Raw genomic sequence first — 25783 nt, forward strand, 5'->3', positions numbered from 1 at the left:
GACAGCCCTACCCGTCTGTGGGGGTGGGTCCTGCTTGTGCTGCGCTCAGTCTGGGGAGGGGGGCGAGCAGTGGCGGGGCTGGACCTGTCCTGCAACTCCACGCGTGTCCCCCCGCTCGTGTCTACCCAAGGAATGCCCTCGCATCCCCACAGCTGATGCACGGGGGGGGTGTGTGGGTGATGGCGCGCCGCGCTTCCCGCCCTCCCCGCGCCTTTCCCGCGGGTCCACGCGCACCCGCGGTCACGCGTGTCCCCCTCCTTCCCACCGCGGCCGAACCACCCCCTCCCATTGGCGGCCGCGCGCTTGCCCGCCCCTCACCGTGACGTCAGCGCTGTCCGGCGGCGCCGCGCCGGGAGGAGTCGCCGCTGCTCCGCCGCGGGGCCCGGGGCCGGGGCCGTCGGTAAGGGCGGGGCGGGGCGGGGGCGGCGTGCCCACGCGCGGAGGTCGTGCCCACGCGTGACACTGAGTAGCGGCGGTGGAGCTGCGCATCACCCGCGCCACGCAGCTCTGCTCCCGCTCGTGTCCCGCCCGGCGCGGCTGTGCCAGCTGGCGGGCGTGGGGAATGGCGGTGGGGACCCCCCCCATGCACCTACGCGTGTGTCTGGAGCCCTCCTGCTGCCTGCCCGCCCCGCACCCGCCCCATGGGCGGGCATCGGGAGGGTCCCGGCATGTTTCCCCACTGGGGCAATCTACGCCAAAACTCCTGCGTCGACACAGCTTGTTCCCATCACCCGACGATGACAACCACCTCCCCGTAGCGCCCTGTCATCCCCGTGTCCCCACGACACCCCAGTACGCTGACAACCTGTCCCCACTCCTGTCACAGGTGGGAGTGGGTGGCCCCACAGGGCACCATGCCGCTAGGGCAGGATGGGCCCAGCTGGAAGAAGAGGATCGAGGATATTCAGCGGATCTATGATTTTCGAGATGTCCTGGGCACGTGAGTTGCAGACTGGGGTGACACACCAGTCACAGCCCACTCATGGTGATGGTCCGGCCCCTCAGGCTTCGCCATGTGGCAGTGACTTGCCATGTGGAACCAGCTCAAATGCCGGCCCAAGGTGGGACTTGCATATGAGGGGACATGCTGTGGGGCACAGGTGCCACCTCCCTCTGGCACTGGCTGGTTCCATGTGCAGTGCTGAGGGTACCTGAAGGTGGTCCCCTGGCTGGCAGAGGGGTTCCCGGTGGTGCCCGCGGCACCGTAAGGTTCTTAGACTGGATTAACAGGTTAGTTACGTCAAGGCTTAGGGCCCAGCACAATGCAGACACACTGCCTGTCACTCCTGTCTCTTCCACCTGGACACTGCCAGCCGTTCTGGCTGGCTCTTGGGTGGCCCTGGGTGCTACAGGATGGTACAGTAGAGGGTTACTGCAACCCACATGAGGGCTCAGTCCCAGCACAGCTTGACCTCAGCAAGACCACAGCCTTATCCTGCCTGATATGGGGATGGTGCAGCCACACTGGGAGGGTGGAGGGTGCCAGACGTCCTATCGCTGGCAGGGTCCATGTCTGCCCATCCCAGCGGGCCACTCCTGCTTGCTTTTCTCCTATAAATAGCTGGACTTTCTGCCTGTCGCCATGACAATCATGGCATGGCGGCATCGGCAGCTCCAGCTGGTGGCTCCCTTGCCCTGCTCATCCCTCATCCCCCCCAGGGGGGCCTTCTCTGAGGTGGTCCTGGCGGAGGAGAAGGCGACGCGGAAGCTCGTGGCCATCAAGTGCATTGCCAAGAAGGCATTGGAGGGAAAGGAGACCAGCATTGAGAACGAGATTGTCGTCCTCCACAAGTAGGGGCCGTTCCAGCACTAGGGTGGGGGTTTCACTCTGTGCCCCCCCCCCACCTGGCACAGCCCCTCAATGCCAGCACTCATTGCCGCATGTTACTGCCAGCGCCCAAAATAGCCAGTGGCGCATGATGACCTGTGGCGTGGAGCCTGGCTGCTCCCTGTCTCCTGGGGGCTGGGGTGGGGGCAGCCCGGTGCCCTCTCACCACTTCCTTTGTGCCTCCCCCCGCAGAATCAAGCACCCCAATATTGTGGCCTTGGATGATATCTACGAGAGTGGCACCCACCTCTACCTCATCATGCAGCTGTGAGTGACGCTGGGGGGCTCCAGAGGGGTGGGGGGGCCATGCTGACGAGTGCTGCCCATCCCTGCAGGGTCTCAGGAGGAGAGCTCTTTGACCGCATTGTGGAGAAGGGCTTCTACACTGAGCGGGATGCCAGTGCCCTGATCCGGCAGATCCTCGATGCCGTCAAATACCTGCATGACATGGGTATCGTCCACCGTGACCTGAAGGTGAGCAGTTGAGGGAGGACACTCAGAGCACTGTCATGCTGGTGGTGAGAGGAGACCCCCAGGGTCACCCCTACCTCTACCCTCCTCTTCTTGCAGCCTGAGAACCTGCTCTATTACAGCATGGATGAGGACTCCAAGATCATGATCAGTGACTTCGGGCTGTCAAAGATTGAGGGCTGTGGCAGTGTCATGTCCACTGCCTGCGGCACCCCTGGCTATGTGGGTGAGCGCCTACAATGGGCTGCCACTACCCTAGGTGTGGGGTTGGGAACCCCCACAGGTTGGGGTCCCCCCTCACCACTGCCTTTCCCCCCAGCCCCTGAGGTGCTGGCACAGAAGCCCTACAGCAAAGCAGTGGATTGCTGGTCCATTGGAGTAATCGCCTACATCCTGTATGTATGCCCCCTCTTACTCCCTTCTCCTCCTGGGGGCCTGGCACCTTTGGGCTGCCTGGGACCAGCAGGCCCCCCCCACACTGCCCCCCTAGGCTCTGTGGTTACCCCCCTTTCTATGATGAAAACGATGCCAAGCTCTTCGAGCAGATCCTGCGGGCAGAGTACGAGTTTGACTCACCCTACTGGGATGATATTTCGGACTCAGGTGAGCTGGGACCACCAGGGCAGTGAGGCCTCTGAGCCTGGTGCAGCTTCACAGTACCCAGAGGAATGGTGGACAAAGGCACTCACAGCTGCACCATGCTCTTTCCCAGCCAAGGATTTTATCCAGCACCTGATGGAGAAGGACCCTGGCAAGCGATTCACCTGTGAGCAAGCCCTGCAGCATCCCTGGTAATGGGGAGACCTTTTGCTATCTGCTACCCTCTCCAGCTCACCCCTCAGCAGCCATGGGATAGGAGAACCCCTGCTGACTTCCATCTTGCTCCAGGATTGCCGGGGATACAGCCCTGGACAAGAACATCCACCAGTCAGTGAGTGAACAGATAAAGAAGAATTTTGCAAAGAGCAAGTGGAAGGTGAGTGTGGGGTGCTGGTGGGTGTTAGGGGGTGCAGCAGCCCCTCAGGCACCCCATACCAGCTGATGGACACTGTGGGGTCAGTAGCAAGCTTTCAATGCCACGGCGGTGGTGAGACACATGAGAAAGCTGCAGCTGGGAACCAGCCAGGACATCCCTGGGCAGACGACTCCCACCAGCCCCGGCGAACGGTTGGTTGGAGGGACCAGCAATGGTGAGCTCCAAATCCCCCATCCCCATCCCACACCCCCTGGGACTGCCACCAGGATCTCACCCTGTTCCTCCCTGCAGGGTCAGAGTGTGGGCGCTCACCCACAAGCAGAGCTCAGCGTCTCCCACCAGACTGAGCACGGCCCCACATAGCTGCCTCCAAGGGGGCCCAGGGGAATCCAGCCCCCCATGGGCACCGTGTGGCGTGGGGGGCTGTGCAGTGCAAGGAGCAGGGGAGATAGTGTGGAGGCAACCTGCTCAGCTTGTCCTGGTTATGTGGAGCTGCCCCCACTGCAGCCTCACAGCAGAGCTCTGCATCGGGGCAGGAGCACACCACAGAGCCCCCCCAGCTTGGGGCTTTGTCTCAGTCCCCTTCCCACACCCCTTCCCTGCCTCCACGCCTGGCCTGGCACTGTCCCACACCCCCAACCCCAGCATGTTCAAGGACAATTTTCCAAATGGATGTTTCTATTTTATTGCTTGTAATAAAGGCAAGAGGCCAAAGGTGCTTGGTTCAGCTCTGCACCGAGGGAGCTGGACACAGCCCTGACCCCGCCCCAGCTTCACTGCCCCAGGGCAGCAGCTTCCCCCGCGCACACAGTGGGCAGGTGACAGGCCGTTGGCTACACCCATCCATCTCAGGCTGGCTGTAGGTGCTCTGTCCCACTCAAGTCACTGTTCCTCCTGGGGTGTTCCCTAGAGGAGCCCACCCCCATAGCTGTCCCAGCCTCAGCTCTCCCAGGCCTGATGCTGGCTGCAGGCTGGCTTCTGACCCTTGCGGAGGTCGGCACAGAACAGGACCTGGAGTGGGGAGATAATGGGGTGGGCATGGCAAGGGCATGGGGTGGGAGGCAAGGGTGCCAGGAAGGGGGTACTCACTGCCTGTGCCCAGCCGGCACGAGGGCCCCACAGGCCCCGGAAGAAGTCACCTGCAGAGAGAGTGTGAACGCCAGTGTGGGAATGTACTTGCAGTATCCACCACCCGAGGGTCCCACGTCAGGATCCAGCCCTGCCCTCACCAATCTCCTGGTAGGCCCGGGGGGTGAGGCTCTTGCCACCCAGCGCCATGCCGTAGCGCTGCCGTGCGATGTGCCAGACGTGGGTGTCTACCGGCACCGCCTCCGCCTTGTCCAGGGACAACAGGCAGACACAGTCGGCCACCTGCAACCAGCAGCACCCAGTCAGCCCCCAATGCTGGTCTCTGTTCCCTGTCCCACCCCCGTCCTGGCACCCACCTTGGCACCTACACCGGGCAGGGCACACAGCACCCTCCTGGCCTCGGCATAGGGCACGGTGCGGAGCTGCCACAGCCCCGCGGTGCCGAGCCCCTCAGCGATGGCCCGTGCACTCCCGCTGACAAACTTGGCCCGGTACCCAAAGCCCAGCGCCCGCAACCGGGCCTCGGCATCAGCACCTGGGGGGGCACAGCAGAGGAACGTGAGTGGCGCAGGCGAGGCCACGGCAAGATGACAGCGGCAGCAGTGGGGTGGAGGTGGCACCTGTGAGTGCCGAGAGGGGTGGGAAGGCATGGAAGGGCCGGGAATCGAGGCAGCAGAGGCGGCGGCCGAAGGCCTGGCAAAGGCGCTCGATCATTGCAGTGATGCGGGAAATATTGTTGTTGGAGGTGCAGATGAAGGAGAAGAGGCACTCGACTGGGTCCTGCCGTAGCACTCGCACCCCTGCAGGCAGGATGCGGTGAGGGACGCCGGGCAGGCGCCACGGCCATCACTTATAGCTCCGTGGGGCCGCCTCACCTGGGAAGTCCTTGGCCACCTTGCGGAACAGGGGGTCGGCAGCCGCCCAGTCATGGTACAGGGCGGACAACCCCACGTCCAGCTGGAAGTAGTCGCGCAAGATCCGGTCCGTCTCTGCGACGTCCAGCTTCGCTGCTTTGGCGGGGCACCCATCCCGCTCCTCCTCCTCCTTGTGCTCATCCTCCTCGCCGTAGACCGTGTACCAGAGCCGATCCCCGTCCTGCCGTAGTGTCCAGACGCGGCCCTCTAGCACACCCGTCCAGGCCCCCGGGCTGCTCTCCCACCACCTGTAGCACACAGGGGGGGTCGCGGCCGGCTCGGACGCGCCGGGCTGGGCCGGGGGACGCCCGAGACCCTCGGGCTGGCTCACCGGAAGCTCTGTCCCGAGGAGAGCACCAAGTCCAGGCGCAGCTCGGCCGGTGGGCACGGCAGACAGCGCCACAAGGACGGACAGGCGGACGGGACATCCCGCAGCTTCATGGGGGTCGGGGAGCAACTGCGTCCCCCTTCTCACGGGGCCGGCGGGGTCAAGGCACCGCCCGGCGCTGCGCCCCCGGCTGCCTCCCACAGCCCTAGCCCGGCCCCACCCTTCCCCACAGCCCCTCAGCCCGTGCCCCCGGTCCCGCACCTCCCCGCCCAGCCCCGACGCTCGCCACCATAGAGAAGCCCGCGCGGGCGGAGCGCCGCCCGCCCCCTGCCCCAGCTTCCGCCCGCAGCCGGAAGCGGCACCGGCGCCGCCGCACATTGTCCGCCCCGCTCCCGCTCCTTCCCCGCCCGCAGCGGCCGCGGCTCCGCAGCGGAGGTTTATTTTCTAAGAATCAATAGATTTTTCTTCCTTCAAAATAAATACAAACAACGTCCGAGCGCGGGGCCGCCCAGGGGCTAGGCCCAGGGGTGGGGGGCAGCACGGGGGTGCGGGGCGCGGGGGGCCGCCCTGGGGCACGGCGGCGGCCAGAACAGCATCCCGGGGAGCGGCGGGCTAGGGGGAGCGGGCACCGGGAATGGGAGAGTGGGGGGGGCACGGGGGGACCGGCCCCACCCCTCCCGGTCCCCCGGCCCCCCTTGGGTGCAGGCCAGCTGCACGGGGTGGGGGTCACCGAGCCCCGTTTGCCCTGAGATTCGGTGGGGGAGCGGCCGGTGGCACCGGGTCAGTCGCTCTCGCTGGAGTCGCTGCTCTGCTCGCCCTGCACCTTGTTGCGGTGCTGCATGGCGCGGTGGTAGGCGATCTGCACCGACTTGCGGATGTTCGACTTGCGGCCCTCCAGCATCTTCTCTTTGTCCAGGTCCTGGTTCACCCCCAGAGGCACCAGCTTCGTCCGGGGCAACCACTGCCTGCGGAGAGCAGGGGGCCACCTCGTTTGAGGGTTACAATCGTCTCTGGGGCCCCCCCCACAAAGCCCTTGGTGCCCTGGCCTTACCAAGTGCGCTTGTTGTCAAAGAAGAGGACAAGGTAGAGGTGCTCGCGTGCTTCCTGAGTCATCTGCTCCCCCAGCTTCAGCACCTCCAAGGGGGGCACGGGGATGGGGACACCATGGTGGAACATGCCTTCCCGCGGCATCTTGGGGTCAATGATCTGCAAAAAAAGCAGAGGAGGGCTGAGAGGAGAACAGGGACCCCAAGAGCCAGTCTGCAGAGGGGGGACATAGATTTTGGAGGCCTCGATGACAGGTGGTACTCACCAACGCCGGGTAGGAGGGGTAACCCCGGCACTTAGCCCACACCAGGTCCAGGGCATCCAGGGAAGAATCCTCATCCTCAGACAGCCACCCTGTGCCACGCCCCATGCCCTTACGCACCACTGCACAGGAGGAGAAGGGAGTCAGCTGTGCCCCCCAGGTGATGGTGCCAGCCAGGCCCATGGCTGCGCAGCTACAGTACTTACTGCCGTGCCCCACACCTCGTCCCGTGCCCACGGAGTAGGACTCGTTCTCCGTCCCTGATGTGTCCTCACTGCTGTCCTCTGGGAAGTTCACTCGGGAGAAGGAGGGTTTCCCTCTGCCCTGCTTGGAGGGTGTTGTGCTGCAGAGACAGGGAGCAGAGCTATCAGTAGGAGTCGTCTTAAACTTCCAGAAACTGTTTTCCAGAGGCCAGGACAGTGGGACATCAGGGTTTGTGGCCTCCAACTGTCAGCCTTGGCACCAGGAAGGACTTGGCAGGGGTACCAGGCAGAAAAGTGGGATGGTGCTTCTGCCAGGGTGGAAGCCAGACCCACACCCAGTTCCATCTGGGAGGTCCAAAAGATATGCCCTGATCTGAATTAGAGGCACAGGCAGGAACCTGCTGATGATGGCTGCTGGAAATGCCAATGACAGAGCAGCCACTGTGCCAATAGGGAATTCCCTAGTTCATGCTTCCTAGTGTGCAGTCCTTTGCTGCATACTTGCACCTTTAGGTTTTACATTAAAAAAGGAACAAACCCCACAGAGTTCTAGGGATTAGCAGCTGAACTGCAGGATGAACAAGATGGGAACCACCGAACAGGATGCTCATCCAGGAACTCAAGGCTGAGATCTGCCCACTGCCACCCTGGGCAGCACTGCTGTCAGCAGAGCTGAGCCAGGGGCAGTACCTGGTGCGGTCTGAGGCAGCGCTGCTGCTGCTGCTGCTGCTGGACTCCGAGTCGGAGCTGCTCCGAGGAAGATTGCAGTCATTGCGGTACACCAGGAAGCTCTTCTTCACAGGCTGGTTCCCGCTGCTGAAACCGTTGGCTGGCAAGTCTGAAAAACACCCCAGCAAAGAGCATTACCACTGCACTACAGCCTACCACATGCTGCTAGCGGGGCCACAGCTGCCCAGCTGCACCCACCCATGGTAGTGTCCTCTGTGGACTTGTCACTGTCACTGTCCGAACTGGAGCTGGGGTGCGGGCTTCGCCCTCGCTTCCTCTGCCGCTGGGAGGACCCCATTATCGGCAGCTGGGGGGGCCCAATGGGGCTGCTCCCATGCCCAGGAGTGATCTGGCTGTCTCGATTCTTTGGGGGGCGTCCTGGACGTTTTGGAGGGCCTGCAGTTTTAGGGTTCTTCTTGGAGAAGAGCACAGAGGTCCTCCTGCCAACTTCATGTGCTGGAGTAGAAGAAGAATTGGGACCCAGACCTGGAAGAGGGAGAAGCTGTCAGCTGCAGCCCTGATGGCAGGGACTGCATGGCAGTGGGGTCACGGAACAGTTTCATTTCTGGGGAACATTATCCCAGAAGATCCTCCCTCCCTGCAAGAAGAACATGCTTTTCTCAGTGATTAGGGGACAGGACTGGGATGCAGAGATGGCAAACCCTCAGTGACACAGGGTAGTTCTGCCTGGAGCTTTTGCTGTGCCCCCCACAGAGCCCAGCTCAGCATCTCCATCCAGGGAGTTGGCAGCTGACCTGTTTGACTCTCAGCCCTGGGAGAGCATTTGGAGCTCAGTCGCTGCTGCTGCTGCTGCTACTCCCTCACGTGCCCTCCAGCACAAAGGGACACTGAAGGCAGCCTGTTCCATAATGCCTCTAGAAACCCAGGCAACATGGCCAAGCTGGCAGGTTCTATCAGGAGGAAACAATCCACCTCATGTCCTATATCACAAAGCTGGAACTGTCAGTCTCTGGAACAGCATCCAGTTCCTCGAGTGATAAGGAGATGAATTCATCAGCTGAGTTCTGACTGCAGCTGTGAACACCAGCAACCTGCCAACCCCCACCAGGGGCAAACACACACCAGGCTGTGGCTCTTCCAGATACAGGACGTGGCCTCCTTCATCCAATCCCCCCCTGCTTGGCTGGCATAGCTCACTACAAACTATCCAGTGAGCACTCTGTGAAGGAGACTGGGGAGGCACAGACATCATACTCAGCACTCGCCCCTAAGGGAAGCACTACAGGGGCGTCCCCACAGGGGAATGTGGGATAAGGGACTGTCCCACAGAAGGCCACCTGCCTCATTCCCATGGAGTAAAGAGCAAGGTGTTTCTGGGGAGCTGCCCACACAGTTGCCCTGACTCAGGAGGCACCTACCAGGGCAGCCTCTCCCCAGATGGGCCCATCCAGAGGCAGCTCTCCATGGCCCCCCAGACTGGAAGTTCTGAAGGGAGCAGTACCTTTGCCCGTCTCCTGGCTGCTGCTCTCCTCTGCAGCACTGTCTGTCTGCAGGTCCTTCTCGCAGGGGTTGTGGGATTGCAGGACTCCCCTGGCAGAGGAGCTGTGCCGCTCCAGCCCATCCCGGCCCAGGTCCCGTGGGTGCGCGAGCTTCCGCCGTAGGACTGTGATCTCCTTCTTGATCATCTTGGCCCGGCGGGACCGTCCTATGCTCTGCTTGCCAGCATTGACCTCATCCAGCCGTTCCAGCAGGATCTTAAGCTGCTCCTCCAAGGGCAGGTGCTTCTGATTCTCCGAGAGCAGCAGCCGCACATCTTCTGGGGAAACAAGGAGGAGCAGATGGATGAAAGAAATTAGGAACTCATTGGAGCTCCTCTACCTGAAAGTGGATGAGGCAATCCAGGTTCCCTGCAGGGGAGAGGGAGCTGACGTGGCACCAAACACCTGTGAACCCGCTCAGGAAATTATCCTAAAAGACCAAGAGAAGGAGCCCTGTGGGAAGTCAGCTAGTGGGGATTACTGTGGAAAGCAGGCTGATCAGCAGTGTGGAGAATACCAGGGTTCACATTGTCTGGAACAAGGATACAACATGAAAGAAAGGACACACTGCCTAGAACCAACCTAATGGGGCTGGTAAGTAAGTGGCTAGCAAAATCACCAGTCTCCAGGGAGCGGGGACACACAGCCCAGAATTCGACTTAATCTCCCAGAAGAGGCAGCTCAGACTCTTGGGTGCCTTGATGCTGCCCAGGCTTTACCTCTGAGTAGCCCTCATACCCCAGGACAGGGAATGAGTACCCACCATCCTCAATGTCTTGGATCTGAGCCTCTTCCACTGTTACACAGTGAGGGAAGTGCATGCCTGTCTCGAAGTCAATGCCCATCTTCTCTGCCTGCCGGCGAGCCTGCCGGAGCACGGCACCTCCCTGCTCCCGCAGACGGATGGCTGCCCGGTAGAAGATCGTGTCTTTGGCATTGTATTTCAGACAGTTGTTAATAATCAGGTTGAAATCTTCCTCAAAGTCATCGAAATTCAGATAGCGATAGGCTTCTAGATTTTGTTTCATTGTCTGAAAGTCCATTGGCTTCTTGATGTGATCCAGGTAGTCTGGGACCTGCATGAGGAAAGAGCCAGAGTTAAGAGCCCAGGAGCCACAGTTAGCAGTACCTGCTCCGAGAAAACAGTTGTTAGAGGAATCAGGTATCACTCCCTGTGCTCTGCCCAAATGCACATCGGGGGATGCCGTCTGCTTTTGCAGCTTGAGGAACAGCAACGCCTCCGGACTAGGAAGCCCATGTGCTGTGCTCAACCTGCTAGAGCAGATATGCACTCCAAAGCATTTTTATGGCTCCAGCACACATGCCAGCATCCTGTCCTCAACTCCTGCCTGCAGGCAGCTGGGATCCATTATGCTAAACGTTATTCCCTGGAGAGGGAGCTGCAAGTGCAGCCCCAGGGGTGAGGGTGAGTGAAGAAAGGTAAAACAGAGCCGTCCAGGTGGCAGCACTAGCTGCAGGTGAGATGTTGCAGCCTTCCTCCCCATCTGCTAAGATGCTGATATGCTGCCAGAACCTTGCAGAGACCGTGTGGATTTCACCATGTTCCCAGGCAGGGTCTCAGTGACAGTCTCAGGAATTATCTACCCTACCCACAGCAGTGACAGTCTAAGGGTCAAACCCATCTCTGTGCTGTGCTCAGTCATGTGCAGTGTGCTCAGCAGAGGCTTTCATAAGAGGACAGGTAAGAGCATGCCAACTGCCAAGGGCTGGCACTTTGCCTTTCCCAGTGGGAATCCCCAACTGCCCACAGACCCTGGAGTGTCACCAGTAACACACGCAGAGGAAGAGCCAAGTGCTGTGCCCCAGCTGTCACGAGCTCAGCTGTTCTGCATTCAGCTCACCCAGGAGGGGCATGGCTGCACACCCCCCGGGGTGAGGCAGTGGTGCTAGGATGCGTGAGCCAACACCAGGCTGCTCAGGGATCTTCTGAACCAGAGCATAGCCTGGGCAGCCCTTGGCACGAGCAAGGGACAGGTTTGAGTGAAGTAGAAATCTGGGGAAGGGGTTCTTACTTCGTAGATTTCTGTTACCTCAGACAGAGGGACCGGCTCACTGAAGATGTTGCCTGTGTCTTTCTCCTGCAGCTGCTCAAGCGTCTTGCGGAGGAGGATAAGGAAGGGTGTCAGCTGCATTTCCAGTGCCACCTGCTGCACTTTGATCTGAAACAAAGGAACAGAGCGGGGCTGAGCCCCTGGTCCCAGCCAGGCAGTAGAGACTGTCCCCAGGGAGCAGCAGTGCAGCCCTGCAGGACAGCAACCCTCCTCCTCTGCTTGCTGCAGGGTAGGGACTGCCCCTCACCCCCCGTCTGGGGAGCAGAGGTGTAACATCGGCTCTAGCACCTGTGCATCCCATCTGTGCCTTGCAGCGCAGCCACTTTTGCTGGGAGCCATCAGAGCAGAGCCTGGCACACCTACAGCACTCTAAGGGGCCCCTGCTGATGCCCACCCCAGCGGCTCCCCAAGGAGGGGCAATCGTTACCGTCTCTCTCTTGAGCTTCTCCCGCTTGCGAATCAGTTCCACCAGCAAGCGCGCACGCTCGAGGTCATGGCGCAGGCGCTGCCATGACTTCAGCTGTTCCTTCAGGGCCCAGTTCTTATCCTCAGTGTCTCTCTGTGGGAACATCAGAGACCATGAGCTGATAGAAGATGTGCTCCCATCTCCATCTTCCTGACTGTGTGCTGGGGCTCTTCCCTGGCAAAGGGAACCAGCATGTCTAACTCAGTGGTGCAGCAAAGGTCACAGCTCCTTTCTTGTAACCTAGGCAGGTGATTCAGGATGAGCCTCACCTCTGGTGAGAGCTCCTTGGTCAACAAACCCTTAAGATGTCAGGAGGTGCACATTCTGAGCCTCTGGAAACACTCTTCCTAACATGACCAACTGACTGCCTGCAGCTGCCCAAGAGGTCTGTGCTGGGGCTCACAGCTCTGACAGAGTGTGACAGGTTAAAAAGGGAAAACAGCTCTGGTTGCTTTCATTTCTGGAGCACCAAAAAAATTAAAGCTTTTAACCTGCCACAGCCAAAACTGAGCAGAAGCAGAAGAAGTCTCAATTCTTCTCCAGCAAAAATATTAGCAGTGGACAAAGGCAGGAGAAACTCCTGCCCAGTCAGTCATCAAAGGGCTCAGAAAGGAAGATTTACAGCTCAGATGGGGAGCCAGAAGAAAAATCTTCCTCTCTGGCACCAGACTTCTGTGAAGTGCTGACTGTTGGCTGGAAGCAGCATCTGGAAGGAGCACTCCTGGAGAAGTATCAGAAACTGGAAGCAAGGCCTTAGTTCGTTCCAAACTGTTTCTGGAAATCTCTGGCCAACTCTCTCAACACTGCCTGACACAGTGGCCTCATACTAGAGCCAATTCTGATAGGTTTGCCATCACCACTGGCTAAATGCAGGCACAAGAAAGAAACTACCTTCAGCATGGCAGCTTGAGAGGGCAGGATTCCCTTCTGGTGGCAGGCTGCCAGTGGCATCGCTGCCGGCAATTCTCTGAACACTGAGAGCAAAGGAGAAGGTGAAGCAGCAAAAGCAGCCGGGGCTGCCCTTTCCTCATCTGAAAGCTCATACCCCTGACCCTCATTCTGCACCTGCAGGCATTGCATGCGGCAAAGGCTCCGAGCCCACAGCTCCAAAGGCGCAGGAAGCACGCACACAGCCAGGGTTCCCTGAGCCCCACAACAAGCAGCCCTTACCTGGTCGCAGTTTCTCTGTGACTGCAAGTGCGTCTGAAGGCGGCGGAGCAGGGGGACACCATTGCGGGACTGTCTCTTCAGGGTCCAGTAGCTATGCAGCCTCTGCATGAACTGGCTCTTCCTCTGGATGGTTAAACGGTTTGTAATCTTACTGAGCCTGAGGAAAGAAGAGGAACCACAGAGTCCATCAATGAGACAAGCCTGGCTGCTGCAGAAGCCCTGGCTAGGGACATGTAGCAGCAAGGCCACCCAAGAGCAGCTGAGAAAATCCTCAGGCAGAGGACATCCTTTTCTGTGGCAGGACTTCGTGTAACACCAAGTCACACAGGGCAGGCACAACAGAGGATGCTAGGAAATATGACTCTCCATAATACATTTTTCCTTTCTATTTCCTGTAAACTTTTGGACAAATCCTAGGGCAGGTTGGGATGTAAGACAGCCACACTTGACCTTTAACAGCTCCCATGGTCGAGACCACAAGTGCAATGGTGCTACTATCCCAAAATCATTATTTACCTGGCTGAAGGCCATTTGCTGTGACAGGGGCGTCTGGCCAAATATTACTGGAGAAATTAAAACCCTGGCAAAGCATGAGGAGGGAGCAGGAGGCAGGAGTACAACAGAGATCCCATCCAGGACTATCCTAAACAGCCTACAACACCACAAAAGGGATTGCTTACTTCCTACAACAGCAGATAGTCTGGAGGGGCTTGGACAGCCTCACTCAGCAGAGTTGGACAGAGATTCCCTGCCAGTAGGGAGACAGAGGGATGAACCCTTAGCATCTCCCTACCTCCCAGGGACAGCTCCTCACAGGGAATGACCCAACCTGCATCAGCCTCAGCTGAAGAGACTGGGGACAGCAGCCTCACATGCCATCACTGGCCAAGCACAGCTCCCACAGGAAGACATGTGGCATTCTGGCAACAGCCCCTGAAGAATAATTAATCCCAACAGGAAGGCCTGGGGAGAGGTTAACAGCTTCTAGCTCAGTGTGGGTTTCGCTGTGAGCGTGATAGCAGCAAGACCCTACAAACTGCCTGCCAATGTATCCACACATGAAAGAGGTTCTTGCTGTGGAGCAAGCCCTGAGTGAGCAAAAATGTAAGTTTGGGACACAAGCAGACCACGGCAAAAAGCCAACAGCCTTGTGGCAGACCTGCCTTGCCAAGTCACCAGAATGCTGCCCAGAGAGCATGGCCCATGGCTTCCATGTGCACCTTCCCAACTGCACAGGAAACAGGTCCTGAGGGTTTTGACAGTGTCCTATGATCACAGCCCCAGCACAGCCCCCGTCACAGGAAGGAGAAGAGCTCAGCAGCTCAGGATTGGTGGCTCACCCACCACAAAGGCAAACACTTCCATGCCCAACCTGTGCTTAAGCTGGGTGTCACCTGCTGCAGGCTGACAATGAGATCCAAAACCATCCTAGGATGCCCTTATGTGCTTTTACATGCTGCTGGGGACATCCAGAGTTATAAACTACACTGACAAATTCCGGCAAGGCTCCTAGATACTCTTGTTTTGGGATTGGCAAGACAGCGCAACAATCTTACAAGGCACAAAGCAGTTGCAACTGTAACTACAGGCTGTTTGCACCTTCCCATAAACAGGTTTGGAATGTGACAGAAACACAACCCCTAGCGAGGCCTCATGCTGGGTAGTCAGCCTTAGGACTGCGGTGTTCCTTGGCAGGCAGGAGTCCTGGTGCTCTCCAGCCACCCCTCCTCACAGACAGCTTTCAGCACCCGTGGCTGCCCGGCCCTACTCCAACAGCCGAGAAGGAGCAGCTGCTGCTGTGCCTGGCAGAGAGCACTGAGAAGCCCAGCAAGGAGTACGTGGCTGCAGGGATGGATGAGCTCTGCTCAGCAGAGGACGGGGATCCCAACCCCAAACCTCTCTGCTCCAGAGCAAAAATAACACCAGGATTAGCCCATTTCCCAGGCCTGAATGACTCCCACACTTCTGTCTTTTGCCTGACACATCCTCAGGAGAAAAGAGACCACGGCAGAAAGGAGTTCCCTCCTCCCCTCCTCATTTACTCCAGTGCCTGATGTCAGCACAACAGCAAAGGAGTGCTGGGAACCTCCAGCTGCTCCCTGATGCATCCGGCCAAGTTCATTCTCTACTGTTAAACTAACAGCAGCTATTTCCTGCCCTGCCGAGGGCCCAGACACCTTTGCGGGGCAGTGCGTGGCCCTGCCTCTCTGCAGGACTCTCAGAGGAAACCACTACAGCCCTCTGCAGCAACAAAGTGAGAAGTACCTGTGCAAAAAACTAAGGAGAAGAATAGGATAATGCCTACATGGAAAGCAGAACACAAAGCACAGAGGAAAGGAGAAATTTCTCCCCAGTCCATGGAGGTCATACCTGTGGGGGGGGATGCAGGGCACAGAAACCACAGGAGCTGCAGCTCGTTTCTCCGCCAGGATCTTCCGCGCCTTCTTCATCTTGATCCTAGATTTGGCCTTTGCTTTTTTGACTTTCTCAGAACTCCAGCCCTTCCCCTCCTCCTCTTCCTCCTCATCTTCCTCCTCCCCCTCACTGTGGGAGAGGGCGGGAAGCCTGCGCACGGACCCTGGCGGCGTGTGGATGTCGCAGTAGGCAGTTTTGCGCACACTGAAGGAGGTACCGTTGGCACCCGTCTCCCGGACGGGCTCCATCTTCATGTACAGCCCGGCCTGCTGGGCGCAGGTGACATGGAAGGCAGTGTAGCAATTGGCCTTGTGGCACTGGATACAAGCCCCAGAGCCACGCTGCTTGCAAATGTAACAGGTCAGCTTCCAGCGTGCGGGTGGGATGTGCTCGATGCTGTCGATGGGCTCCAGGAAGACGGTGTTGGCAAAGCACACCTCCGGGATCCAGAGGGCACAGACCACATGTGCCCAGCGCCCATCATCTGTCTGCTTGAAGGCCCCTCCCTTGTTTGGGCAGAGGGCGCAGTCCACAGCGCGTGAGGGTGACTGCAGGCACCGTCTGCAGAGCCACTGTCCCTCAGGGATGTAGGGCACCCCATAGCACTCCTGGTGCACAGCCAGGTTGCACATGTCGCAGAAGAGGATGACATTGCTATTCTGACACTCCCCGTCGTTGCAGATGCAGCAGACGGCATCCTCATCCACCAAGGCGTTTGGGTCCCCCTTGTTGTGGCTCTCGAAGTAGGACTCCTTCTCTAGCCGGTCCATCAGGTACTCAAAGATCTCCTGGGGAATAGGACTCACGCCTTCGTTCTTCCGCCTCTCATTCATGATGTCCAGCCAGATGTAATCCTCCTCATCCATGTCATACTCCACCTCCTCATCCAGCTCCTCTGCCGACTTCTCAATGTACCTGGAAGGACAGCAGGGGAAATTAAGGGCATGTTTGACATCGTTGGAGCTGCTGAGCCCCAACTCCAGGATTTGTCTGTGACTTAGAGAAGGTGCAAATGCTCCAGCTGAGCCATAAGTCAAAACAAAGAAACATGAACAAGGCAGGAATGTGCAGAAGTGGGAGGTGCTGCTGTACCCTGATTAGCACAGCAGCACAACAGCATCTTGGAGACAAAACAACACTGGTCTAAGGAGCAAAGTCAGGCCTTGGAGATTCATCAGTGCAAGGAGGGGACCTGCATGTGGCAGCCAGCAAGTGCCAGTGCTCTGGAGGCAGCAGCCTCATGACCAAGACACGATTACCACACATGGAAGCACCATGTTTCATTAGTTCTGGTTAGGGGTCTTGTTAACTCCTGCCTGAGGTATTAACTGGGGCCACTGCATCCACCAAATTTCTCACAGAGTACTGTAAGATAACAATTAAGAATTATGCCCACAAACAGACAGATCCTACAGGTCCACCTTGATGGTGAAAGGCTCTGAAAATATGCTGGCATACCTCCAAAGAACACAATGAGAGGCAAAAGGACACATTTGGGTTTCGTTTCAATTTTAAGGGCTGCTCCAGCAAGGAAAGAGCACAGCAATCAAACTGCTGGCAATCACCTAAGCAGCAACTGAGAGCTCTGTAGATGCACAGACCCCACAGAACTGTGATGTGACACCAGGCAGAGCCCCAGGAGCCTGAAGCCATAGAAGAGACAGCCCTGTGAGACTTGGGAGAGGCAGAGAGGCCATTTCCAGGAGCCATGGGGCAAGCCGCTTGAACAGAGTGGGGTCAATTCCACCTCCAAACCCAAGGCATGAGCCTAGGAGTCTCCTTGTACCCAGCCACGGACAATACCTGTAGTACGAGGTGGGACGAGGAGGTGCGTCAGGGGTGTCCTGCTCCAGCTCTCGGTACACCACCTCGGGCAGCTTGGGGGTAGTGCTGGCCGAGGCGTTGTGGTGATGGTGGTTGGAGTCCTTGCGCTTCTCCTTGTTCTTGTGCTTCCCAGATTTGGGCGGGACGCTCTGCGTCTCCGTGTTCTCCTTATTGCTCCCATTCTCGGGCACCTCCTCAGGAACATCCTCGTCCTCGGACACCACGTCGAGATTATCGAAGATGCTGATGCGGTGGACGCGGCCATGCAGGTCCACCTCCACCATGCGCTGGGCCTGGGCGTAGGTCATCACCTCTCGGCCGGGCGACTGGGAGGTCTCGGAGGGGCTGGGCGACTGCTTGTTGGCGGCGCGGGCCTGGCGCCCCTTCTTCTTGTGCTTGCGCAGGGGGGTGTGCTGGGGCAGGGGCGGGTTGTCGTGGTCATAGTGGTACAGGTGGTACTCGATCCCGCTGTAGCTCTTGTAGATCTTGCGGCAGGTGCCCACCGGGCACTCGTAGGGCGGCTTGGTGGCCCGCAGGTTGTGGCAGAAGGTCTTCACGTCGAAATCTACGCCCATGGCGGGGCCGCGGGGGGCCGAGGCCGGGCCGGGCCGGGCCCCCCGCCCCGCCGCCCCCTCCCCGGGCCCCGGCCGCCCTGCCCTGGCTCCCCGCTGCCCGCTCCCTTCCTGCGGCGGCGCTCCCCGGCGCGGGGCCGCGCTCAGCGGGCGGGCGGCTCCATGGGCGGCGGCGGCGGCGGCGGCGGGCCCAGGCCGGCCCCAACAATGGAGCTGCGGCGGCGCCTGGCGCGGAGCGGCCGCTGGGTAAAGCGCCGCGCCGCCCTTAGCAACCGCACTTTCGCCACGGCACCGCCGGGCAGCAGCACCGGGCGGCGGCGGCGGCAGCGAGGACGGAGGGGACGGGAAAGGCGCCGGCGGCGGCGACGACGGGGCGGGGAGGCCACGTGGGTGCAGCGGAGCCGGGCCGCGTCGCGCCGCGATGGCGCTGGCGAATCTGCCACCTCGAATCACAGACCCCGCTGCCACCGCCCGGCCCCGCCCCAACCCGGCCCTCCTCGCCCCCCTCACCCCTTCGGTCCTCCCAGTCCCTCCGGACGCCTCGGTCCCCCAGGTCACCCCAATTTCCAAGGTTTCCTGGTTCCCCCCCGGCCCGGCTACACGCCCCCCCGGCACCTTCTGCCCCCTGGCCGCCCAGCCCCACCAGTCCTCCCGTCCCCCTTGGTCTCCCCGCTCCCCCTGCCCCAGCACGGCAGCAGACCCGGTTGAGCAGTTTATTTACAGTCGGTAACGCAGTAGAGACCCGCCTGCCCTCCGCCCCGGTACCCCCCCGGCGGCAGGAGCCCCGGCCGTGGGGCAGGGCATGAGGCAGGCCGGCCAGCCCGGGTTAGCAGAGGCGGAGCAGAGGGCACAGGCAGGAGCGGGGCGCAGGCAGGAATGGGGCGCAGGCAGGAGCGGGGCGAGGCCGCTGCCCCACGGAGGCAGGCGCTAAGGGTCAGCCTTCCCCTGGGGCCGACGCCAGGCTGCTCTCCCAGGACACACACACGCACACACTGCGTCCGCCCCGGCGCTGGCCCTGCCCGCGCTGCCACGGCCGAGGGACAGTCCCGCCTTGCTGCTGGACATCGGGCAGGAGGAAGGGGCAGCCGAGGATGTCCAGCCCTGTGGTCTCACTGCCAGAAGTGGGTCCCAGCCCTGTTTTGACCAACCATAGCAGCTGATTATATCCCTAATGGGACCACATCTCCACGGTTATGCCCTGGCCACCGAAAGAAAAAAAGGTGACAGACATATCCTTGCCCCACCAGCCTGTCCCATGGCTCATGGAAGAGCTACTCGGGATCTGCCCGGCGAGGCTTGATGTCACGGGTCTTCATGTAAGAGAGCAGCTGCTCGGGGATCTCAGCCAGCACGTCCTTGGCCAGGCGGGCCATGCTCAGCACCTGGTTGCCTGAGTCGTCCACATAATCCCGAAATGGCACAAACTTTGAGGGCAAGAAGTTTGCAGTCAGGTTGGAATCAACTCTATTGCTATGGGGTTCAGCAAGGGGGACTGAGCATCTCTCACCTATGGCGGGTCTGGATTCAATGCCAGAGTTACCTGTACAATGTCCCTCTCAGCGTATCGTCCCCGGGATGACAACCGTACCTCATCACCGTCCAGCTCCTCCATGGCTGGGGGTGACAGCTGGTGTTACCAAGCCTCGGTGGGGTGAACACCGGGGACAGAAACACCAGTCCTTTGGATGCCTTTGGCGTCCCAGAGGAAGGGATGTTTCCATCCCTCTTCCCTGGTGTCCCCAAGTCCCAACTCACCCTCAAACTCAGCTGGACCTACTCCCACGATGATGATGGACATGGGCAGGGAGGAAGCCTGTGGAGCAGAGGCATAGTGTCCACCAGGCTAGTGCCCATGTAAGGTGAACTCAAAGCAACAAGGGTGTGTACTCACGGTGACAATGGCTTCCTTGGTCTGCAGCATGTCAGAGATGACACCGTCAGTGATGATGAGGAGAACGTGGTATTGTGAGCCATCGGTCACCTGTGCGGCTGTCCTATGGGGAAAAGGGATGGGGTCCCTCAAGCACCTCACTGGTGGGGGGCAGTCAACTCTGCTGTGGGACAGATGGCATTTGGGGATGGCAAAGGGGACAACGCCCCGGTGCTCACCCAGCCACCTGATTGATGACAGGAGCAAAGTTGGTAGGACCATAGAGCTGGACGGTGCGCAGGCTTTGGAGGTAGGACTCCAGCACGCCTTCAATGCCGGCACAGCTGGGGTTCTCCACATTGTTGTTCTGGGGACAGAGATGGGCACTTTGAAGGGGACCACAGCTCCTGGTGTCCCCCAGGCTATGGGATGCTGGGGCAGAATGTGGCCCCGGTGCTTCCCCTCCCTGCCAAGCTGCTGGGGGCACCCCAAGACCATGTCTGCCCCACAGCCAGGGGGTCTGGGTTCTCTCTCAGGCCTGTCCCACAAGGAGGACGCACCAGAGGAAACTGGTGGGAGATCTTGCCGTCAGGTGGGACTTTGGCACCAAAGCCGTAGGCAGGGAAGAGCTTGTCACTGTCGTAGTCCTGGATGATTTCCCCCACTGCCTTCAGTGCCAGGGCATAGGCGCTCAGCTGGTAGGGGCTCGCGTAGTGCAGCGAGGTGGGCTGTGATGGCAACCCTGCAGCACAGTGCCCATTGCACCCACCCCATGGCCAGCCCCATGGTGACGGGGACCCCCCAGACACCAGGTGCACTCACCATTGGAGGCCGTGAAGTCAATGGCAACAGTGAAATTCAGCTGTGTCCTTTAGGGGGAGAGCGAGGGAGGCTGCCGGCCCCATGGCACAGGGACGCCATCTTCCAGCCCCATAGCGGTTTTCCCCTGCCCAGACCGATTGCCTGGGCCCCTCTTCCCCAGCCAGCACCCCACAGCCCCATGCCACCGTTCTCTGTCTTCTTCCCAGCCCCACTGCCCCCTTGCCATCCCCAGGCTGAACCTTCACTGTCACCACTATCCTCTCCCTGAGACCCTCAGCCATGGAGGATCTCGAGGAGCCGGGGCTCCCGGCCCCCCACTCACCCGCCCCGTATGTAGTCAACGAAGGTGAACTCAGACTCAACAGAGAAGGAGAGCAGTGTCACCTGTGGGCACAAGGGTTAGATCTGGAGCCCCCCTCAACCTGGCACACACAGCAGGTAGAGCAGCACCAGCCCCTGGAAGGCAGGAGACCCAGGAACTCCCCAGCCCCACTCACGGTGCCAGAATTCACATATTTCTTCTTCTTGCATTTCTTCCTGGGATTCAGCACCTGCAGGCACAGGGGTGGGTCAATCCCAGCATGGAGTGCACCCTACCCTCACCCTGATCCACCACCCTACCTCATACACTGTGAACTGACTCTGTGCACGAGAGAGCTCCCGGTAACTGGTGGCAAATTCCCCAATGAAGTCGTGGCTGCAGGAGGAACACAGAGTCAGTATGGCCAGGCACCGGGGTGAGAGGTGCCCTGGGAAGCTTCAGCAGCACCCTGATGTCCCTTCCCTCACCTCCCATCCCGGTCCCAGTCGTACACATCTATCTTCACTGTCCTGAAAGTGAAGGCACATAGTGGGTGAGCCACCAGCCAGGCTGGCACAGCCTCTCCAGCCCCGCAGCCCAATCCACAGTGAGCATCCTGCCCACCAGCTTCCAGCAGAGCCACCCTGCCTGCCCAGCCTGCGGCTCTGCCAGGAGGGAGCAGGAAATTTGGGTCATGGTGGGGGCCCTGGAAAGGAGGGGAATGCCTTTATGTAATTTGGGTTGCAAAAGAGAAAAAAACCCAATTGGGACCCAGTTCTGAGCTGCCTGCCACTGCGGGGCCAAGCCCACAATGAGGTAGCTGCTCATTCCCTGCTCTGGTCCCATGGCTGCCCCTGTCCCTGTCCCCATCCCCATTCCTGTACCGGTCATAGTCGCCATTGCAGAGGGCGCGCACGGGGATGGTGAAGGGCTGCCAAACCGGGTTGAGTGTGTTCTTCACCACCTCTGTCTTATGGCAGATAGTAAAGCTGGGGGGACAGGGCAGGGTTGGGCCATGTTGTCTGGTGACACTGGCACCCTGTCTGCCCCACTGGGTGCCTGTGCTCACGTGCCATCCTCATTGCTACGATAGAAGACGAGGAAAGGATCGGATTTTCCAAAGAAGTCCTTCTTATCCAGCTTGTTGGCACACAGCTGCATCGTGACAATGTCCTGGGGACAGGGACTGTCACTGCCAGCCACGTCCTCACCCCTGGCACCAGCAGCTTCTGTACTGAAGACCATGCAGCCCTCTCCAGACTGCGGCCGGTACACAGGTACTCACCCGGCAGTTGCTCAGCTCCTCAGCCAGCAGCAGGATAGTCCCACACCGCTTCCCTGGGACACCCCTGGAACCAGAGGCACACAGTCAGCTTGGGACAAGGAGGACAGCTCAGGGGCAAGAGGTGAGGTCAGGTTGGTTCAGGGGCTTCTGTCCCACAGCTGGTAGTGCTTGGCGGTGTGACCAGAATCCCCAGCACAGGACATGCAGGGAGGGGTCCAGTGGGGCAGGTGGTGGAGACACAGTGTGGGACCTTCCCACCTCACCTCACCTCACCACAGGGTAGGACTCACGTTAGGGGTCTCTCCAGGCGTCCCCGCTGGGACCCAATCACCTCTCCCAGTGCCACAAATGCCTGCCCCAGGAAGTCCTGTGCCCCAAGCAAAGAACTGTGAGACTCTGGAGGGCTGTTGCCCCAGTCTCCCATCACCCACACCCACCACTTTCTCTCCCAATGCACCCATGAGACCTGCCACCAACTTGACTCTGGGCCCCCCAGGTTTTCTAAACCTACAGGTGACCCAAGAGCCATGTTGCAGCCCAGGACTCGTGCATCCCCAGGACTACCCCAGGTGCCTGCTCCATGTGCCTTACACTCATTCTGTGCCCCCAGGGCCAGCCCACATCCCTGGACCCATCTTGCATCCCCCCTTAAACTGCCCTACATGCCCTGACCTGGCTTGGATCCCTTGGGCCACCCTAGACATATCCTACCCCTCAAAAGCCAACCCTGTGGAGTGTCCTGGCCCCATCCTGCCCTACCAGGCACTCCCATGAGGGCTGGGTTCCCAGGGGAGAGAAGGGGCTGGTGTGACAGGCACCTACCTTCTGCCAGTCCCCATGGGGCACGGAGAGATGGAGAGTAGGTTAGAGCCCTTCCGAGGGGCACTCGTCCCCCCTGACAGCACCCACACAGGGCACAGCCTCAGGGTGTCCCACATGGCGTCACACCAGGGTGTCACTGCGTGTCCCCCCGCCACAGGCTGTGCTCACCTGCTTTAAAGCGGAGCAGCTCTTGGAGTCCACGTTGTAGCTGGTGTGGGAGAGCAGAGCCTTGAGCTGGTGCCTGCAGGGATGCTCCAGTACACAGCCCTGCTTCCCCACCCATGCGGGCTATTTGACACTGTATCCTTATTTATTATCCTTATTTATTACTGAGGGCTTTGTTCCACCCTCAGTGGGGCTAAGCCCTTCCCAGACACCCTACTCACACATCGAAGCGGAGGTTTTGCTTCTCCTCGAAGTAGTAGTCGAGGACAAACTTGCGGACAAAGTCGGGGTTCAGGGTGTTGTCGATCACCTCGGTGCGTCCGAACTGCAGGGAGAGGGGTGAGGGTGGCCCCTCCCAGGACCCATCCCCATCGCAGCTGCCTCGACGCTAATCCCGGTGGGGGATTAGCGCTGCTGGCGGGGCCGGATCATTAGCGTGGACGGGGAGGGATCATTAGCGTGGACACGGGTGGCCATATGGGCCCGTTTAACCCAGCCGGGGATTAGCCAGGAGAGAGGGCCACGCTCACCTCCTTCCACTCGCTGCTCCCCGAGACCTGCACAAAGAGGACCACCACTGCGGAGAGAGGGGCAGAGCCAGGCTGCCGTGCCGTGTTCTGTGCCATGCCATGCCCCGTGCCCGGCTCCGCCACCCACCTGGGTCGGACTTGGAGAAGGTGTCCATGTCTAGCAGGTTCCTGGGGGAAGAGCCAGGCGTGAGCCACACTGAGCGCCACCCACCTGGCCCGGCAACGGGTCCCCCATGTCCATCCCCTCCCGATCCCAGGTCAGCATCATGCCAGAGGCCCATACTGGCACCCATGGATAAAAGCATCGGCACTCCCAAGGAAACACGCTGGCTCCCTCTGCAAGGTTCGGTGGGGCAGCAGGGCGAGCGGCGAGCAGCGTCTCCAGTGCTGATGATGATTGAACATGACAGGGAACCCATTTACAGGATGAAACCTTCCCCGGTGCCGCCGGCTCCGGCTGAGTGCCCGCCGCGCCCCGGCAGCGGGAGCTTGGCTAATGGCAGGGTGCAGAAGTGAGAAGAAAGGAGACACTTGGAGCAGGGGCTGAGCAGCCAGTGGGCATCCCCCAACACACCTACCGGCAGAGGGATTGATCGTCGTCCTGTGCGCGCTGTGACACCGGAAAGTGCCAGGGGATGCTACCGGCTCTACTGGGATACTTCCCGCACCCCCGGGGTGGCGGCACAGGGTGGGCTGGGGCACGGCCGGGGGCTGCGGGGCTAAGCCAGCTCCCCTGGCCCCAGCACGCAGGGGAGAGACCCCACCCCGGTCTGGGCTGGGTTCTGGGGCTGCCAAGCCGAAGGCTACTCCTGCCCTGGGTTGTCTCCAGGTACGACACCCGGTCCCTGCCTAGAGCTGCCCGGTCCCGCAGCCCCACAGTCCCTCTGTCCGGGAAGCTGGCAGCGGGGGCCAGGGCTCAGCCGCGGGGAGAGAGCACGATAGCCCCCGGCCCGGCCCGGGGGTTTTGCATAGCTCGGGGATATGCTGGATATACCCACCCTGGTCGGGGCGCTCCGTGCCACAGGACCCACGGCACGGGGACGCTACCCCCCAGGGGGACGCTGGTACCTGTCCCTGCGAGCGGGACCCCCGGCCGCAAGCGGCGGTGCCTCTGACGGGCTATATTTAGACCGGCTCAGCCGCCGTCACTTGACCGGCGGACCCCGGCCAGAAGCTGGGGCACAGAGCAGTCTCGCAATCGCAGTCCCCATCCCGCTGCCTCGTTCCTGGTCCTGTTGCCTTGCACCGAGCTCGCCGAGTTGGGCAGCTGCTCGCACCAGCGCCGGCACCCTGCGCCCTGCCGGCATCACCCATCTCCCACAAGCATCGCCCCGCGCCCCAGCCCCGGTTAAGGGCATCGGGTCGCTTCACGCGGCCGTGCCGGGTGACAGCATCCCATGGGACCCTAGGAAGGGGACGGGACGGGTAGCAGCAGAGCAGAGGGACGCAGGGCATACGCCCTGGCACCGAGAGCTACCCGGGGAGAGGAGGACGCGCAGCTCGCAACGCCTCGAGCCAGGGGCTGAGCGGCGGGCAGCGGGACGCAGTGACCAGCCCCGCAGCGCATCCCGGTGCGTTTCGCACCCACCCGTGCCCACAGACTAGCCGCCGCCCTCTCGCTCCCTCGCCCGGCTCCCGGCTCACCGGCAGGACACGGTGAGCTCCACCTTGGTGCCCGGCACGCTGCCGGCCGCCGGCTCCAGCGCTCCCGGAGCCGCCATCCCCGCCCGGGTGCCGCCGATGCTCCGCGCCGCCTCCTCCCGCGCCGCCGAGGAGGCGCGCCCGGGGGCGGGTACGGCACGGGCACGGCGCGGTACAGGCACGGCTCAGCACAGCTCTAGCACGACGGCCCGTCCCTGCCGGCAGCGGGGGCACCAACCCGGGCACCAGGAAGGTCGGCTCCCGGCGCTCGGCTCCACCGGAACGTCCCACCCGCGATTCCCAGCCAGGGGCAGAGCGGGCTCAGCTCCCATCCCGCCCCGCCGGGGGCTTCCTCCTCGGTGTTATTTCGGTGCCGACGCTCGCGAAGAGTGGGCCGGGCTATTTATAGCGAGCGGCGCCCCCAGCAGCACGGCTCGCCCGCGCCGCCTCCCCACCCGGTCCCGCTGCCCCCGCCCGCAGCC

General features: G+C 60.7%; 5 protein-coding genes across 12 annotated transcripts in view; 2 read left to right on the forward strand and 3 right to left on the reverse strand.

Annotated features, from left to right (window-relative positions):
- The window catches only part of RPUSD3 (RNA pseudouridine synthase D3), a 67017-nt gene that overhangs the window by 12033 nt on the left and 29201 nt on the right, over window positions 1-25783 (forward strand). The window lies entirely within an intron of this gene.
- Window positions 331-4002, forward strand: CAMK1 (calcium/calmodulin dependent protein kinase I). Its single transcript, XM_066326592.1, has 12 exons — window positions 331-400; window positions 827-940; window positions 1660-1791; window positions 2021-2095; window positions 2164-2302; window positions 2399-2525; window positions 2619-2694; window positions 2790-2902; window positions 3012-3090; window positions 3188-3275; window positions 3363-3489; window positions 3567-4002. Exons 2-12 carry the CDS (start codon window positions 855-857, stop codon window positions 3620-3622), a joined length of 1098 nt encoding a protein of 365 aa, XP_066182689.1. The 5' UTR covers window positions 331-400; window positions 827-854; the 3' UTR covers window positions 3623-4002.
- Window positions 3936-5842, reverse strand: OGG1 (8-oxoguanine DNA glycosylase). 2 transcript variants are annotated; one of them, XM_066326594.1, is made up of 7 exons: window positions 5610-5842; window positions 5240-5526; window positions 4985-5164; window positions 4721-4899; window positions 4505-4610; window positions 4365-4414; window positions 3936-4286 (listed from the first exon to the last, which is right to left on the reverse strand). In XM_066326594.1, the coding sequence occupies exons 1-7, from the start codon at window positions 5717-5719 to the stop codon at window positions 4215-4217; spliced, it is 984 nt and encodes a 327-aa protein (XP_066182691.1). In that variant the 5' UTR covers window positions 5720-5842; the 3' UTR covers window positions 3936-4214. The 2 variants fall into 2 exon arrangements, with proteins under 2 accessions (XP_066182691.1, XP_066182690.1); XM_066326593.1 differs by having other exon boundaries at window positions 4505-4646.
- Window positions 6030-18088, reverse strand: BRPF1 (bromodomain and PHD finger containing 1). 7 transcript variants are annotated; one of them, XM_066326600.1, is made up of 13 exons: window positions 17273-18088; window positions 15425-16384; window positions 13055-13211; window positions 11846-11977; window positions 11380-11526; window positions 10110-10422; window positions 9310-9624; window positions 8046-8333; window positions 7809-7956; window positions 7137-7258; window positions 6919-7037; window positions 6658-6812; window positions 6030-6571 (listed from the first exon to the last, which is right to left on the reverse strand). In XM_066326600.1, the coding sequence occupies exons 1-13, from the start codon at window positions 17866-17868 to the stop codon at window positions 6388-6390; spliced, it is 3636 nt and encodes a 1211-aa protein (XP_066182697.1). In that variant the 5' UTR covers window positions 17869-18088; the 3' UTR covers window positions 6030-6387. The 7 variants fall into 7 exon arrangements, with proteins under 7 accessions (XP_066182697.1, XP_066182699.1, XP_066182698.1 ...); XM_066326602.1 differs by having other exon boundaries at window positions 7122-7258; window positions 9310-9621; window positions 11398-11526; window positions 17273-18087; XM_066326601.1 differs by having other exon boundaries at window positions 7122-7258; window positions 11398-11526; window positions 17273-18087.
- On the reverse strand, window positions 18573-25768 carry CPNE9 (copine family member 9). The gene is made up of 21 exons (XM_066326619.1): window positions 25305-25768; window positions 23788-23828; window positions 23661-23707; window positions 23352-23455; window positions 23134-23173; window positions 22966-22968; window positions 22434-22510; window positions 22144-22207; window positions 21928-22031; window positions 21743-21847; window positions 21347-21388; window positions 21179-21254; window positions 21055-21108; window positions 20880-20941; window positions 20558-20604; window positions 20296-20477; window positions 19975-20102; window positions 19757-19859; window positions 19621-19678; window positions 19406-19479; window positions 18573-19289 (listed from the first exon to the last, which is right to left on the reverse strand). Exons 1-21 carry the CDS (start codon window positions 25379-25381, stop codon window positions 19137-19139), a joined length of 1641 nt encoding a protein of 546 aa, XP_066182716.1. The 5' UTR covers window positions 25382-25768; the 3' UTR covers window positions 18573-19136.

Source organism: Sylvia atricapilla, chromosome 11, assembly GCF_009819655.1.
Source record: "Sylvia atricapilla isolate bSylAtr1 chromosome 11, bSylAtr1.pri, whole genome shotgun sequence".
Taxonomy (NCBI): domain Eukaryota; kingdom Metazoa; phylum Chordata; class Aves; order Passeriformes; family Sylviidae; genus Sylvia; species Sylvia atricapilla.